The sequence below is a fragment of the Rhineura floridana genome, chromosome 10 (assembly GCF_030035675.1).
Source record: "Rhineura floridana isolate rRhiFlo1 chromosome 10, rRhiFlo1.hap2, whole genome shotgun sequence".
NCBI classification, from domain to species: domain Eukaryota; kingdom Metazoa; phylum Chordata; class Lepidosauria; order Squamata; family Rhineuridae; genus Rhineura; species Rhineura floridana.
The window spans coordinates 30802634-30816376 of record NC_084489.1 but is presented as its reverse complement, the minus strand read 5'-3'; the positions used below and the strand labels follow the sequence as shown (position 1 = coordinate 30816376).

The 13743-nt window shown below is 39.7% G+C and overlaps 1 protein-coding gene across 26 annotated transcripts in view; it reads right to left on the bottom strand.

Annotated features, from left to right (window-relative positions):
- Positions 1–13743, bottom strand: part of THRB (thyroid hormone receptor beta) — a 382718-nt gene that overhangs the window by 155182 nt on the left and 213793 nt on the right. For all 26 annotated transcript variants that reach the window (XM_061587712.1, XM_061587724.1, XM_061587730.1 and 23 more), the window contains one exon: positions 10761–10798. Coding sequence is in view for 9 of the 26 variants with exons in the window: in XM_061587724.1 (XP_061443708.1) it covers positions 10761–10798 (38 nt within the window). In the remaining 17 variants the exon portion in view is untranslated. The remainder of the gene's footprint in view (positions 1–10760; positions 10799–13743) is intronic.

Here is a 13743-nt window from a genome sequence, read left to right as displayed (position 1 = left end):
TTTATTCCATTTTCCTGATGTTTCCTTACCTGTTAATATAAAAAATAAAAGAAGGAATAAAGCTATGTTTAGAAATCAGTGTGGATATTTAATACGGACACACCACAGACCACTTAAATGAAGCTCGTGGACCACTGGTGGTCCAGAGATCACAGTCTGGGAACCCCTGGATTAGATCATGTTAAGATCTAATCTTAAATTCAGCCACAAACACGGGCATTCCAGTTCATAATGAACCTGTTTAAAAAGGAACAATATGATGCAAGGCAAATTATACTGCTTCAAAACATTACAATTTCAGAGATTACAGATTCAACAGGTTAGTTGTATTTCAGCAATGGTATACAAATGTGTGCTATCTTAAAAGTAAGACTGTTTATGGTTAAATTAAGACCAGACACAAGGCTCCATTCATTCAATTTATTTAACTCCATTTATTATATTCCGTCTGCACTAATAAAATGTTCATTTCAATAATGAAATAAAAATGTAAATGTACTGCCTTCAAGTCGATTCCAACTTATGGCGACCCTGTGAATAGGGTTCTCATGAGGCTGAGAGGCAGTGACTGGCCCAAGGTCACCAAGTGAGCTTCATGGCTATATGGGGATTCAAACCCTGGTCTCCCAGGTCCTAGTCCAACACGTTAACCACTACACTACACTGGCTCTCAATAATGAAATAAGCCATTTATATCTCCTTTGATCTTAAGTTAGATAATTAAGATGACAATTCTTAATCCAGGTGACAGCTGGAAGGTTTTTTTTTTTACTATTGCCGATTTTTAACTTAGAACTATATTTTATAGCATTTATTATATATTATGGTTTATACTTTTTTTAAAAAAAGGAAGCTATCTCGTGATGACAGTGTGCCCTGGCAAGAGGTAATAGGAATGCATTAAATAAATTAATTCATGAATGTGCCCATTTCTACCAGTTGCTATTTGAAGAAATGGGTTCTGAAGGCCAGTGAATCATTAGCGCATCTTCAGCAATATCTGCTAATTTTAGTTTTGAAATAAACCTCTGCTCAGAGGTATAACTGTAAAGTATTATGCATATATTATACTGCATTTGGTATGCAACTGCCCTTCAGAATGTAGTTGATGAGAATCCTACGAAAAAGATTATCTGAAAGGAGAAAGGGTACTCTCCCTGGGAGAAATACTTCAGTCCATAGCCGGGGAATAAAGTTCCTCCAGATCTTATTTAATTTCAGTGAGCACCTTAGCTAAATTTTGCATTAACAACAATATCTGAGATCAACGTCAGTTAACAAAAATGCTTGCAATTAAACCAATGTAGACTTCCTCACAGTCTTTTCCATCAGAGACAACACATCCTTAACTCTCTAATGCCTCTTTACTTTTAATGTATCTTAAGTTATTCTCATGACAGATTGGACCAGAAAATCCCTATTAATGTTTTTTTTTAATGACTAGCCAAAAGATCTGAAGTGAAAGGTACACAAAAAGCACTGGCAATGGAACAAAAAGAGATGGAACACACATAATTTGGGGAAAACTCCTGTTTTGTGGCTCACAACCCTGTTTTCCCAGAGTGACAGGAAATTCCAAAAGAAACTGTTACATGACATGTTTCTTTATGAGGAGAGAATATTTTAAATAAGAATATTTTTAAAGATATACAAGTTGAAAAAAAGGGGAATGAGTAATCAGATTTTGTAGGACTTTGAACCAGCATTGGTTCCTCAAGGCAAACAGTGTATCTTTGGATCCCCTCAGCAACTGCTTTATTTTATATTTTCCTCTCCCAACCTCATTTACAGAACACTTAGGCTGCAATTCTAGACACACTAGAAGTAAGCCCAATTGAAGACGGTGGGATGCTTTCAAATAAACATGCCAACAAATAGATTGTCCATTTAGGAAGTCCTTCTAACTAAACTCCCATCAGAGGAAATACCAATTTGATAATCACTGATGATTAGCAACCCAGTTTAACAAACAATGGTCAATTCTTCCTTTTCACTCCAGGTCAGCACGCTCATTAGAGAACATGCACAGAAATACAATGTTGATTATCCTTCCTATTTTCGGTTAACACAACATTGCAATTTAACATCTGAGAAACAACAGATAAAACTCAACGATTATAACAGGCTTTGCAAAATGGGGAAAAAAACCAGTGAAAATTAAATGTCCTGAGATATTTCAAATATTCCCTAAGGTGTTGTGTGTGGTTTTTTGCTTTGTAAGTTGCTGCAAAAAAAGGGAACAACTATGGAATTTTCATTGTCTCCCTCTGCAAGAGTAAGGCTGTTGAGGGTTCATACTGTTGCTTGGGGATTTGATGCAAGATCAGCAGTTTTGCTGTCTCCTTTAAGGAGTCTGATTATTTTACATAAGCTCTGCTTGTATGTTTGTAAGTAAATATATATTACAAAGACATTCAGTATCCAGTGCTCACTCTTATTCAAAGGAAAGAAAACCTTGTAGCACTTTTTACCAGCCAGAGAAATGGAGATCTCATAATAGTACTCTCCCTCAAATATCATCTTAGTTAGCTGGACAAAAATTTAAAAGAATCACAGAAAATATGAAGGTATGGGTGATGTATTAAAAATGCGACTTTATTCTTCACTTACAATGTGAAAAAAGACTTCTGTTCACAGAAACAATGCTGCGTATCATTGACCTTTAACTGCAAGAAACGCAATTCCAAGTGAAAACAATGTTCTTAAAATCAACCAATATCTTCAGTAAAATGAGATGTCACACTTTATTGAAGACAGATTTGTACTACCTCAAGTTATTTCCTTCAAGGTTGTTAACCTCTGAGGGTTGCCGCATTCAGGGCTGATGCCATTCCGAACATGCTTTTCACCAATATTAATCACCACATGAGCAGAACCAGCAAACCTTTGCCACAGTTCCAGAAAAACATGCAATCTTCTTAACACAAAAAATTAGGAATCTTAACACAAAAAATTAGCATTGGGGCACCACATTCAAAGACATTCTAGTTTAAACTGTAAAAAATTTCCTCATATGACCTCAGTGGCATCTCGCCAGAACTCAGCTCTTGTTGACATGTAATCTGAACATAATCTCTGAAATCTCTCCTGTATTGCTAGGTTGCAAGGATACAATACTCAGGCAATGGACCAAGGCTTATGTTGCAAATGTTGTTTTCAACTTGTGTTATTTCCTTTATCTTTTCCAAATGTGGTAAATGATCTGTTTGATTTTTTTTTTAAAGTATGATTTTATTTATTGCAGAATCATACTGTTTAAAAATAGAAAGCAAATCAGGCATAACATCCACAGAAATAATTGCCCCTTTGCACGTCAGGGGAGTCACTGCAGTGGCCTTGTAAAACAACAACAATCCAGGAAAAAAACCACACATATACAAATCTTCTGTAAAAAAAAAGTACGGATTCTAAAGATGACCTATGGAAAAAAAACTAAAGGTTTCAATGGTTGAAATGTGTGTGAGATAATAATATTGAGATGATCTTAGAAAACCATTTAACTGTGTTGTTTTCTCTTGAAGATCTCTTCCAAAGAGTAGCTCCACACTTTACACAGCAAGCATATGCACCAAAGTCAAACTCGTGTTTCCTCCAAAACACATTTAAAATGTGGGTGACATACATGCATCTTTACTATGTAAAGATGTCTGAGAAACTTAACAGAACCAGGATTGCCAAAGAAATGTATATGTATGTTTGAAGCCACATGTGTATATATTACCCACAGTTTACATGTTTGTTGCAGGAAATACTGGTGCACATGCAGCAGATTAGTATTGTGTTTTAAATGTAGTACCACTTGAAAACTCTTGTATTCTTTGGCCTAGACTGGACTTCACCAGAAGGAAGCTCATTTCAGGATACCTGTCAGAAAAATGTTTTTGCCCCTTACATTGCATAAATGAAACCAGCACAACTGAAGAGTACCTAGTTCATATCTAACAACTTTTAGCATTTAAAGACTTTTTGTACAATATAAAACCTGACAGGGCATTGTAGAAAAAAAAGATTTTGCCACACAAGAGTTTATTGGAAGAAGCATTCAAGAGGAGATCCAATGTACAGTCAAAAAGCTCACAGAGTTCTTTAACTGAGCAAAACTAAATAGACCCCCCTTTTTATAATATTAATAATATATCCAGTATATAACAGTAACTCTATATGAACGTTTAAGTCTTCATTTATACAAATATAAATATATTTCAGAAGAGAACATAAAGAATCATATGGAAATATATAAAAATGTACATTATGGCATGAAAACAGGAGAGGTTATTTTTCCTCTCAGGTGGCATGGTTGTGAGACTCCTTCCTGGCACAGCTCTGTTTCATCTTTCCTTATCTAGCAGGGAATTTGTGATTAAGACTGATGCTAGGTAGCTCAGATAGCCGAGTTAAGAGCAAGAAGAGAACAAATGGAAGCACAGAATGTATGCAGAGGATATATAGCATTACAGAGGCTGGACTGATGAACAACCAAGTGGAGGACCCTGCTCTCTATACATCAAATACAGAATGCAAATCTTTACATTGCCCTTCCTGGTAAATATTATACTAAACTTATGGACATGCCTTATCAAAAAGATAAAGACCTGAAAAAAGCAGACTTTCTCCAGTGACATTTCTCTTTGGTGGAAACAGAAGGTGCTAATCAGCATCAATAATATATAGCTGTTAGCTAAAAAAATTTTTTTAATTGTGTTGAGTTAAATAAGCACTAGTCTGTCAAATAAAAGATTGCAGCTGCAATCCTGTACAGTTTTGCCTAGGACTAAGCCCCACTGAGCAAAAAAGAACTTTCTTTTGACTAGACATGTATGGGGTTGCATTGGATTCCCTCAGGAGACTAGGCTCTATCATTTGGGAGCTGTACCAACAGGTTATTAGAGCTGTAATGGCTGTTAGCTCGAACAGCACCACCCCAAAACATGTTTTGGGATCTGGGTCACTGATCTAGCTGGCACATGGCCTCCTCCTGCTTAAAGCTTCACAGGAATGCTGGCAAAGAAAGGCAACAAGCACGTCTATTGAGTCAGAATACATTCTTGGCTCTCCACCTCTAACCTGTTTATGTGCCCAGTCTATCTTTTATTTGAATACCAGTAAATAGTAAAACAAAATAAATACCCAGAAGGATACACAGAAGGGCACTTGCGGGGCACTTGAACTTCCATGCTTTTTCAGCTTCCCTGGATGGCATGGGGAAAACCCTTATCTCTCAGCCAAACCAGCACAACCAAAAGGATGAGAGTTCATTCCATGTACCAGAAAACGGAATAAAATGACATATGTCTGACCTACTGTTGATGTTATTTTCAAAAAAATTATTTTTTTGTTGTGGGGAGAGTGCTCTTGTGCTCAGGTCCTTCTTGCAGGCTTCCCATAGTCATCTGGTTGGCCACGTTGAGAACAGGAAGCTGGACTGAATGGGCAGCTGTCCTGATCGAGCAGGGCTCTTTTTATTAATTAATTGGTTTATTTATTAAATTTATATCATACCCTTCCTCCTAGAAGGCGCCCAGGGCAGCAAATAAAAACACTCTAAAACATCTTAAACAAAAGACTTTAAAACATATTAAAACAAAACATTTAAAAAACATATTAAAACAAAGCATCTACAAAAATATATTAAAACAAAACATCTTTAAAAAAGAATCTTAATTTGATTCTTGACTTTTAGTGTATTTTATTTTACTCTGTTGATATCTGCTTTCAACTTTACCTTTTTTTTTTAGCAAAGGCAGGTTATAAATATACATACACATATACATACAGGAATGTTGTAAACATATATGTTTTAAATGTGCATATCCATACATAAATCAATGGTACTGCAAACCTGTACTTTTGCCTTCAGTATTTCTACAATCACTCTCACATTTCACTCTAACTCACTTCCACATAACTGACATAATTTCCACTGGTCATGTGGCACATTTCTTTAACCTCTGAAATACTGAAAGAGTTGTACCAAATGGAGGAAAATGCCAAGCTTCAAATAATCACAAAATAAACCACAGGAACCAGTGCCTCATGCACGGCAGCTTCACAGCTCTGGAGCCTAAGCTTGCTAACAAACTCAAGGTCATAGCTCTGCCCATCCCACTGGCCTCTGAGAAAAGAGAATGCTTTGCATAGCCTACAGCAGCTACTGTTAGTTGATCCAAGAGAAGGAATTAAAAGCAAGTTTCTGAAGAAGTCTCAATTGATTATGGTCCGCACAAAATTATATCTGTCTGAGAAAAGCCAAATGTTGAGGGGGAAAACAAGGTAAAAATATAACATGTTAAAATATGCATAGCAGTAAAAATGCCAAAAATTGCATTAATAGCTCTTTAAAATTTGTTGTTGTTATGTGCCTTCAAGTCGACTATGACTTATGGCAACCCTATGAATCAGCGACCTCCAAGAGCATCTGTCATGAACCACCCTGTTCAGATCTTGTAAGTTCAGGTCTGTGGCTTCCTTTATGGAATCAATCCATCCTTTCTGTTTTTCCCAGCATTATTGTCTTTTCTAGTGAATCATGTCTTCTCATGATGTGTCCAAAGTATGATAACCTCAGTTTCATCATTTTAGCTTCTAGTGATAGTTTTGGTTTAATTTGTTCTAACACCCAATTATTTGTTTTTTTTCGCAGTCCATGGTATCTGTAAAGCTCTCCTCCAACACCATATTTCAAATGAGTTGATTTTTCTCTTATCCGCTTTTTTCACTGTCCAACTTTCACATCCATACATAGAGATTGGGATTACCATGGCCTGAATGATCCTGATTTTAGAGTTCAGTGATACATCTTTACACGTGAGGACCTTTTCTAGTTTTCTCACAGCTGCCCTCCCCAGTCCTATCCTTCTTTTGATTTCTTGACTATTGTCTCTATTTTGGTTAATGACTGTGCCAAGGTGTTGATAACCCTTGACAAGTTCAATGTCCTCACTGTCAACTTTAAAGTTACACAATCTCCTGTTTGCAATATGATCTCTTTAAATAAGAGATAACAAATATGTCATAGAAAAGTGAACTTAGGACAAGCAGGAAGCACCCACATTCCTGGTTTTCAGACGGGCCTTTTTTCCCCCATCCAGCATCTGCTCATTATTACAACAGAATATATGACATAATACCTGGGGATTTTTACATCTTCACAAAACTGGAAGCGCAATATCTTCCAGAAAGTAAGACTGAAAATGCTGCTGCTGTTGCTCCTTCTGTGGCCAATAGATGGTGCGAGGTTAGTTGCCATGATGTTCTCCCTTGGAGACAAAGGGAGCATTCACCCAGTGGCCCTTGGCCCTCTGGCTGATAGCAGAGGCCAGAGTGCACTTCTCTTCTGCTCTCCAGCTGAACATCACAGAGGAAGATTGGTATTAGTGGCCAAACTGTCATTCAAGAGAAGTTTGCCCTTCATTAGTGATCTTCTCAATGAGCACCATCCTATCAGCTACAGGAGAAGGAGAGTGAAGGGACTGCAGTGCTGCTGTCTCCACTCTGCTGAAAGGCCAACAAGTTCTTCCTCATCCTGAAATATTTCCATTCTAGCTGGTCATAACAAGAATTTTGTAACTAAGCAACAGTGCCTGAGCTTGGTTTTTCCTCCTCTCTTTCAATTCCTTTTCCTTGTGTGTTGGTGTCTTTTAGACCACAAGCTTGAGGGCAGGGGATGTTTTAAGTCACAGGGTGGGCTGTTTTTGGCTGACGAACAGGACAAAATGCTTTAAATAAATAAATCTTGTGACTAAGAAAAATGTTTGCAAGGCCAGGAGGTAGAACACAGCAAGTACAAGAAGAGCTACTTCATTCTCTGCTATCCGGTCCTGTCATTTTGAGAACCACAAATAGATATTACAGTAGATTATTACTATCAGGTTTTCTAAGGGTAACATTCCACATATATGTCCACATCATTAATCAGATTCTGAAAAGTGGTGAAGCTATGCAGAAGTCTCCCTTCTTGAAATTTCTCTCCGATTTGAAGTGGTTATATTAATTATTACTTTGACATGGCACGTCACAATTCTAGTTTTTAATTATGTTCCTTAACAGGAGGGTCAGGGGTTTCTGGAATGCTATTTTCCCTCATTTTTACACTATGGTTAGATTGCTGGGAAATCCAAATTCACATCCTCACTCAGTTGTGAGATAGTCACTGGGACATTCTTTGGAATTTATGAGACCTTCATCTCATTGGAGAAAGGGCTGGACTAATAATAATATTTTCTCTGGCCTCAGTCATATACTTTCTTCATCACAGGTACATCTGGCATATAAGCAGCATATGGAAACTGTAAAGTGACTTTATTTTTACTTTGCTACTACTTTTTAAGGATTTTATTAAAAAAATTATGACCATGAAAAGATCTTATACAAATTAATATTTATTTGTCATTGTATTGTTATGAGTTTGACTGCTCTCATTATTGTGGATGGGACTATCATTTGGCAGAGGCCAGGGACTTTAACAAAAATACCTTTATATTCCTTGATGACTTGAAATGTTCTCTTCCCTGTCATTGGAATGTGACATTTGGCTAGCAGAAGGTGCAAAGAAATAATGATCAAGAGGCAGAGAGAGGGGAAGAGAGCTGTGAATTGGCTGAAAGTGAAGGACAACCTGATGCAGGATCATAGGTTTTGCTGCTGGGTGGCAGCCATCTATTTGCTTCCAATAAAGAAAGCAAATATTACAGAGGGACTATATGTTTCCAATGCTCTCTCATCCAAATGAAACTAAAGCCAATAGCAGTGCCCATGAGTGATGGTTCATGGAAGTGGAGAGTGCTTAACAGTATCATCATTTTTGCATTCAATTTAATTATACAGTTACAGTGACAATGAGTAATTTTTCTAGAGCCTAATTTCCCACTTGAGCCTCTTACAAGGCTTCTACAGTTCTTCCTGCTTGCAAGACTGCTTCTTGATGCTGTCTCTGCTATTACAAAATCCATAAAGTGGATAAGGCTTAATTGTTGCCATGCTTTGAAGATCAGAGCATAAGCCAATCTTATAAAGGTTTTATCCTGAGGATATTTTTTATGCAGGATGATAGATAAAAATGAGGGGTGGGGTAGGATAAAGCATAAAGGCATATTTCCTGTCTCTTTTATGCTGTAAATATTGTTTACTGTTCTAATATTACGACACATATATTTGACTATTACCGCTAAGAGTACTACATAGATATTTGGTGCTTAATCCCCGACAAGTCAATTGCTGCACAAGACACCAGCATCATTGCCACACTAGGTCAGGGATATGAGACCTGAGGCCCTCCAGATATGGTTGCACTACATCACCCACTAACCCTAACCATTGACCAAGCTGGATGGAGGTGATAGGAATTGGAATCCAACATCATCTGAACAGCCATAGGTTCCCCGTCCCTGCACTAGGCAGTAAAAAAGGACATTTGAGCTTGTGGCAAAAAGCACCTCTTTTAAGTAAAAAGGCAATTCTCTAATAGGGAATGTTGATTAAGTTGTCTTAAAGTACCAGTTTAAACTATGCATGGCCTCAGGACAGCCAAACTAAGAGATATCCTGACTGGCACAAGCATATAGTTTCATCCATGAACAACCACTTCTAATTTCTTAAAGCCATCAACTAACCTCATATCAAATTATAAGAAAAAAAGCAACAGGAGAAATTTAAGCACATGAGCTGGATTCCATCAAACACAACATGCCAGTTTCCTGTTCCAGTAGGTATGGTGCTAATTAGCCTGAGGGCTGAACGCTGCTTGCTGTTCTAAAAAATGTTTTCTCATCAGGAGTGTATTGCTCTTGTCGTTAATCCACCCTCCTTAGGTGTTCTTAATGAAACCAATAACAGGCATTTCCTATTGTAATTATTCTTTTCTCTGTCAGCTGAAGGTTTAAGCATTCTGCACACAGGCAATGAAAATTTTCTGCATGAGTCACCATTTCTCAAGCTTCAAAGTTATATTGAGTCAGACCTTTGAGATGCATCTAGATCAGTATTGTCTACATCAGGGATCAGGAACCTGTGGTCCTCCAGATACTGCTGGACTACAACTCATCCATGACCACTGGCCATGTTGACTAAGGCTAATGGAAGTTGGACTTCAACAACCTATGGAAGACCATGGGTTCTCTATCCTTGGTCTACATGGACTAGCAATGGCTCTCCAGGATTTCAGGAAGGTATGTTTCCCAGCCCTACCTGGAGACGCTAGGGACTGAACCTAGGACCTTGTGCAAGCAAAACATGTTATCTGTCCCTGAGTCATGGTCTTTCCTTCTTCTGTAAAATTTATGAAAACCTTCTACATTTATTGAGAACAAGTCTTACAACCACTGAGCTGCTGCTTCTCCGTCACTTGCTTCCATCCTTCTGCTTAGATGTTACACCCCTCACACTTCTCTCCCCAAACAGTTAGAAGTGTCCTTTTCTTCTACTACTGTGTCATCAGTCTGAGTCACCTAGGAAAGCAGCTGTCAGAAATTTATAATCCCATACAGTTTCAGTAGCAGATACGCTGAGCTGTGACTGGGCTTTTTAAATGTCTGGGCCAGGATTCCAGTTTTAAGAATTTCTCCTATGGCAGCCACATCACTCTAATGGGGGCAGGTGGCCCTGTTGTCTCACCCTAGTTACACTACTGCCCAGAGACGTAATCTTTAAAAGGTCTACCACCAAGAAGAGATGAAAGATTATGTCCATTTACTGCTCGTGCCTTCCCAATCTTATTTCAGACCACACATTTCCTCCCACTAAAGCTTTTGTTCATTATCACTTACTTTGATCAGAAAGCTGAAGTACTGGAAACTCCTGCATGCTGTGGAGAGAAAATGAAAAGTTAGTATTAATTTCAGTATTTAAATGTGTTTACAGACTTCAGTCTACTGCTGTAAAGTTTTAATTCCCCACACTTAAGAAATATAGCTACACTTTTGCCTTAAATAAATGAATGTTTACCTCAGCCTCTCCCTCCATTAAGCCACTCTCTCCTCCACTTTTTTACCTCAGCCTCCACCCATTTATACACGCTTGCCTCCTCCACTTTTTATCTCAGCCTCGCCTCATCTCCCCCATTTTGTGTCTCCTCTCACTTTTCTCCCTCAGCCTGTTTTCTCTCCACACCTATTCGCCCAATTCCATTTTACCTCTATGTCCCCTCTCCCACCTTAATTCAAAAAACCCTCAAGCCCCACTGACTTGGCGGGCTGCTGGCGTAAGGCGGCTCTGCCTGGTTCCCTCTCAGCCTGAGAGTGCGCAGTGCGGAGTCCATGGGGGGAGTGGCCAAGCTCCCTCAGCAGCCTCTTTTCCCCTCCTTTCCCTCACTGCTTCCCTCACTCGCACCAAGAAAGACAGTCGAGCGGCGGATCCTACTCATCCACTGAGGCTCTTTCTCTCCTCTGTCCGCCTTCTTAGTCGAGGTGGCGGTGGTGGTACATCGTACTGTTACAACTGTGAGATTATACAACACGCAGGGTTTTATTTTTGCTGTTTTGGCTTCTCCTGCCCGCCTGCCAGAGAGACAGAGACAAGTCCCATTTCCCCCCATTGACACAGCAACTGCCATGCGAGAAGACATGGAGGCAAAAGATGTCTATAGGAGGCAATTGGTCCCACCTCACTAGGGCCTCATACGTCCTATAGAAGAGGGGGGTGTTAAAAAATGATCCGCTCCGGGTGTCAGATACACTAGGTACGCCACTGATAAGCACCATACAATAAACTGGTACTAGCCCACCAAATAACTACATATTCAAAGGTAATCCTCTGGCTGTACATTTCCAAGTGTAAAAACTACAAAGTAGTTGCACATCAAATGGTAAAGAAGAAATGTCATAAACAAAAGAAAACTGAATCCACTGGTTGTAGTACCAAAACATTCTAACAAGCATTTCAAATAGCAAATCCAATGTATGCATAAAAAGGAAATCTTTTTGGAAGGACTTGATTAACTGTATGAATTTTGAATGATTGTTAATTCTATGAAGATTATAACCAATATCCAGCTTTCTGATCTTATTTTCATTTACACTTTGTTTGTGTGATTTGTCTATAGTATATCTTTGAAAAAATATAATAAAGTATATTTTAAAAAGTAAGAAAAAGGCAAGAACTAATATAGCACAGTATCATCTACAATATCTAAACTGTTTGGGATTCACAGTTCATATGTCAGCTGCACAGGAATTGCAGCGAACTGTGCCTCCCAGGATAGGCCTACAATACTTCCCCACCTTCATACTATAGTCAGATGTGTTTTGCTGGTAGAACATGAAGGGTCGCCATCCAGTTACCTATTCTACAGGTGGTCCTCTGCTGGCCCTCTCCAATCTGCCACCAACCCAGAAGGAGGCGGCAGGAGAGGACCCTCCTCCCAAGGTTGATCGATACAGCAGAGGCCTCTGCAACAGCCTCTCCGAGCACGGCCAGACCACGGAGAAGGAACAGGAAAAGGAGGCGCCACACTATGCGGAACAAGAGATAGGCTGCAGGCTGGGGCATCTGCAAAAATCTGTTTAATTCCCACCACGGGAGGTTGGAATTAAGCAGATATTTGCCCACCCCAGCTGACAGCCTGTCTCTTGCCCCACATAATATGGTGCCTCCTCGTCCTGTTCCTCTTCCTCCTCCACAGTCAGGCACTACTGGGGAGACTATTGCTGCAGTCTCTGCACTATAATAATAATAATAATAATAATAATAATAAAATTTTATTTGTTAGTCGCCCATCTGTCTGAATTAACAGACACTCTGGGCGACGTACAACAATATAAAATACAATATAAAACATATACAATCACCAATCACAATATTAACATCAATTCATCTAAAACCATCCTTCAATTAATACAGTATAAAAACCTAACCCGCCCCAGAAACCCCATAGGCCTGCCTGAATACCCAGGTCTTTAAGGCTCGGCGAAAAGCCATCAGGGAGGAGGCATGTCGGAGGTCAAACGGAAGCAAGTTCCAGAGGGTGGGGGGCACGATCGAAAACGCCCTCTCTCTGGTCTGCACCAGCCTAGCTGTTTTCACCGGTGGGACCGAGAGAAGCTCTTGTGAGGCTGATCTTGTTTGGCAGCATATTTGGTGATACTGGAGGCGTTCCTTCAGATAAACTGGGCCGAAACCGTATAGGGTTTTAAAGGTTAGTACCAACACCTTGAATTGGGCCCGGTATACAACTGGCAACCAGTGTAGCTCTATCAACACTGGGGTGACATGATCCCGGCGATGGCTCTGCTTTATCAAGCGTGCCGCCACATTCTGTACCAGCTGCAGTTTCTGGACCGTCTTCAAGGGTAACCCCACGTAGAGCGCATTACAGTAGTCTACTCAAGAGGAGACCAGGGCATGTATCACCCGTGGGAGCAGATGAATAGGAAAGTAGGGTCACAGCCTCTGTACTAGATGTAATTGGTACCAAGCTGCCCGGCTCACTGCCGCAACCTGAGCCTCCATAGACAGCTGGGAGTCCAAAATGACCCCTAGGCTGCAGACCTGGTCCTTTAGGGGTAATCTCACCCCATTAAGTACCAAGTCGAAATTTCCCAACCTTCTCTTGTCCCCCACTAGCAACACCTCGGTCTTGTCGGGATTAAGCTTCAGCCTGTTCTCTCCCATCCATCCACTTACGGACTCCAGGCAATTGGACAAGGTATCCACAGCCAACTCTGGTGATGATTTAAATGAGAGATAGAGCTGCGTGTCATCCGCATATTGGTGACACTGCAGCCCAAAACTCCTGATGATGGCTCCCAGCGG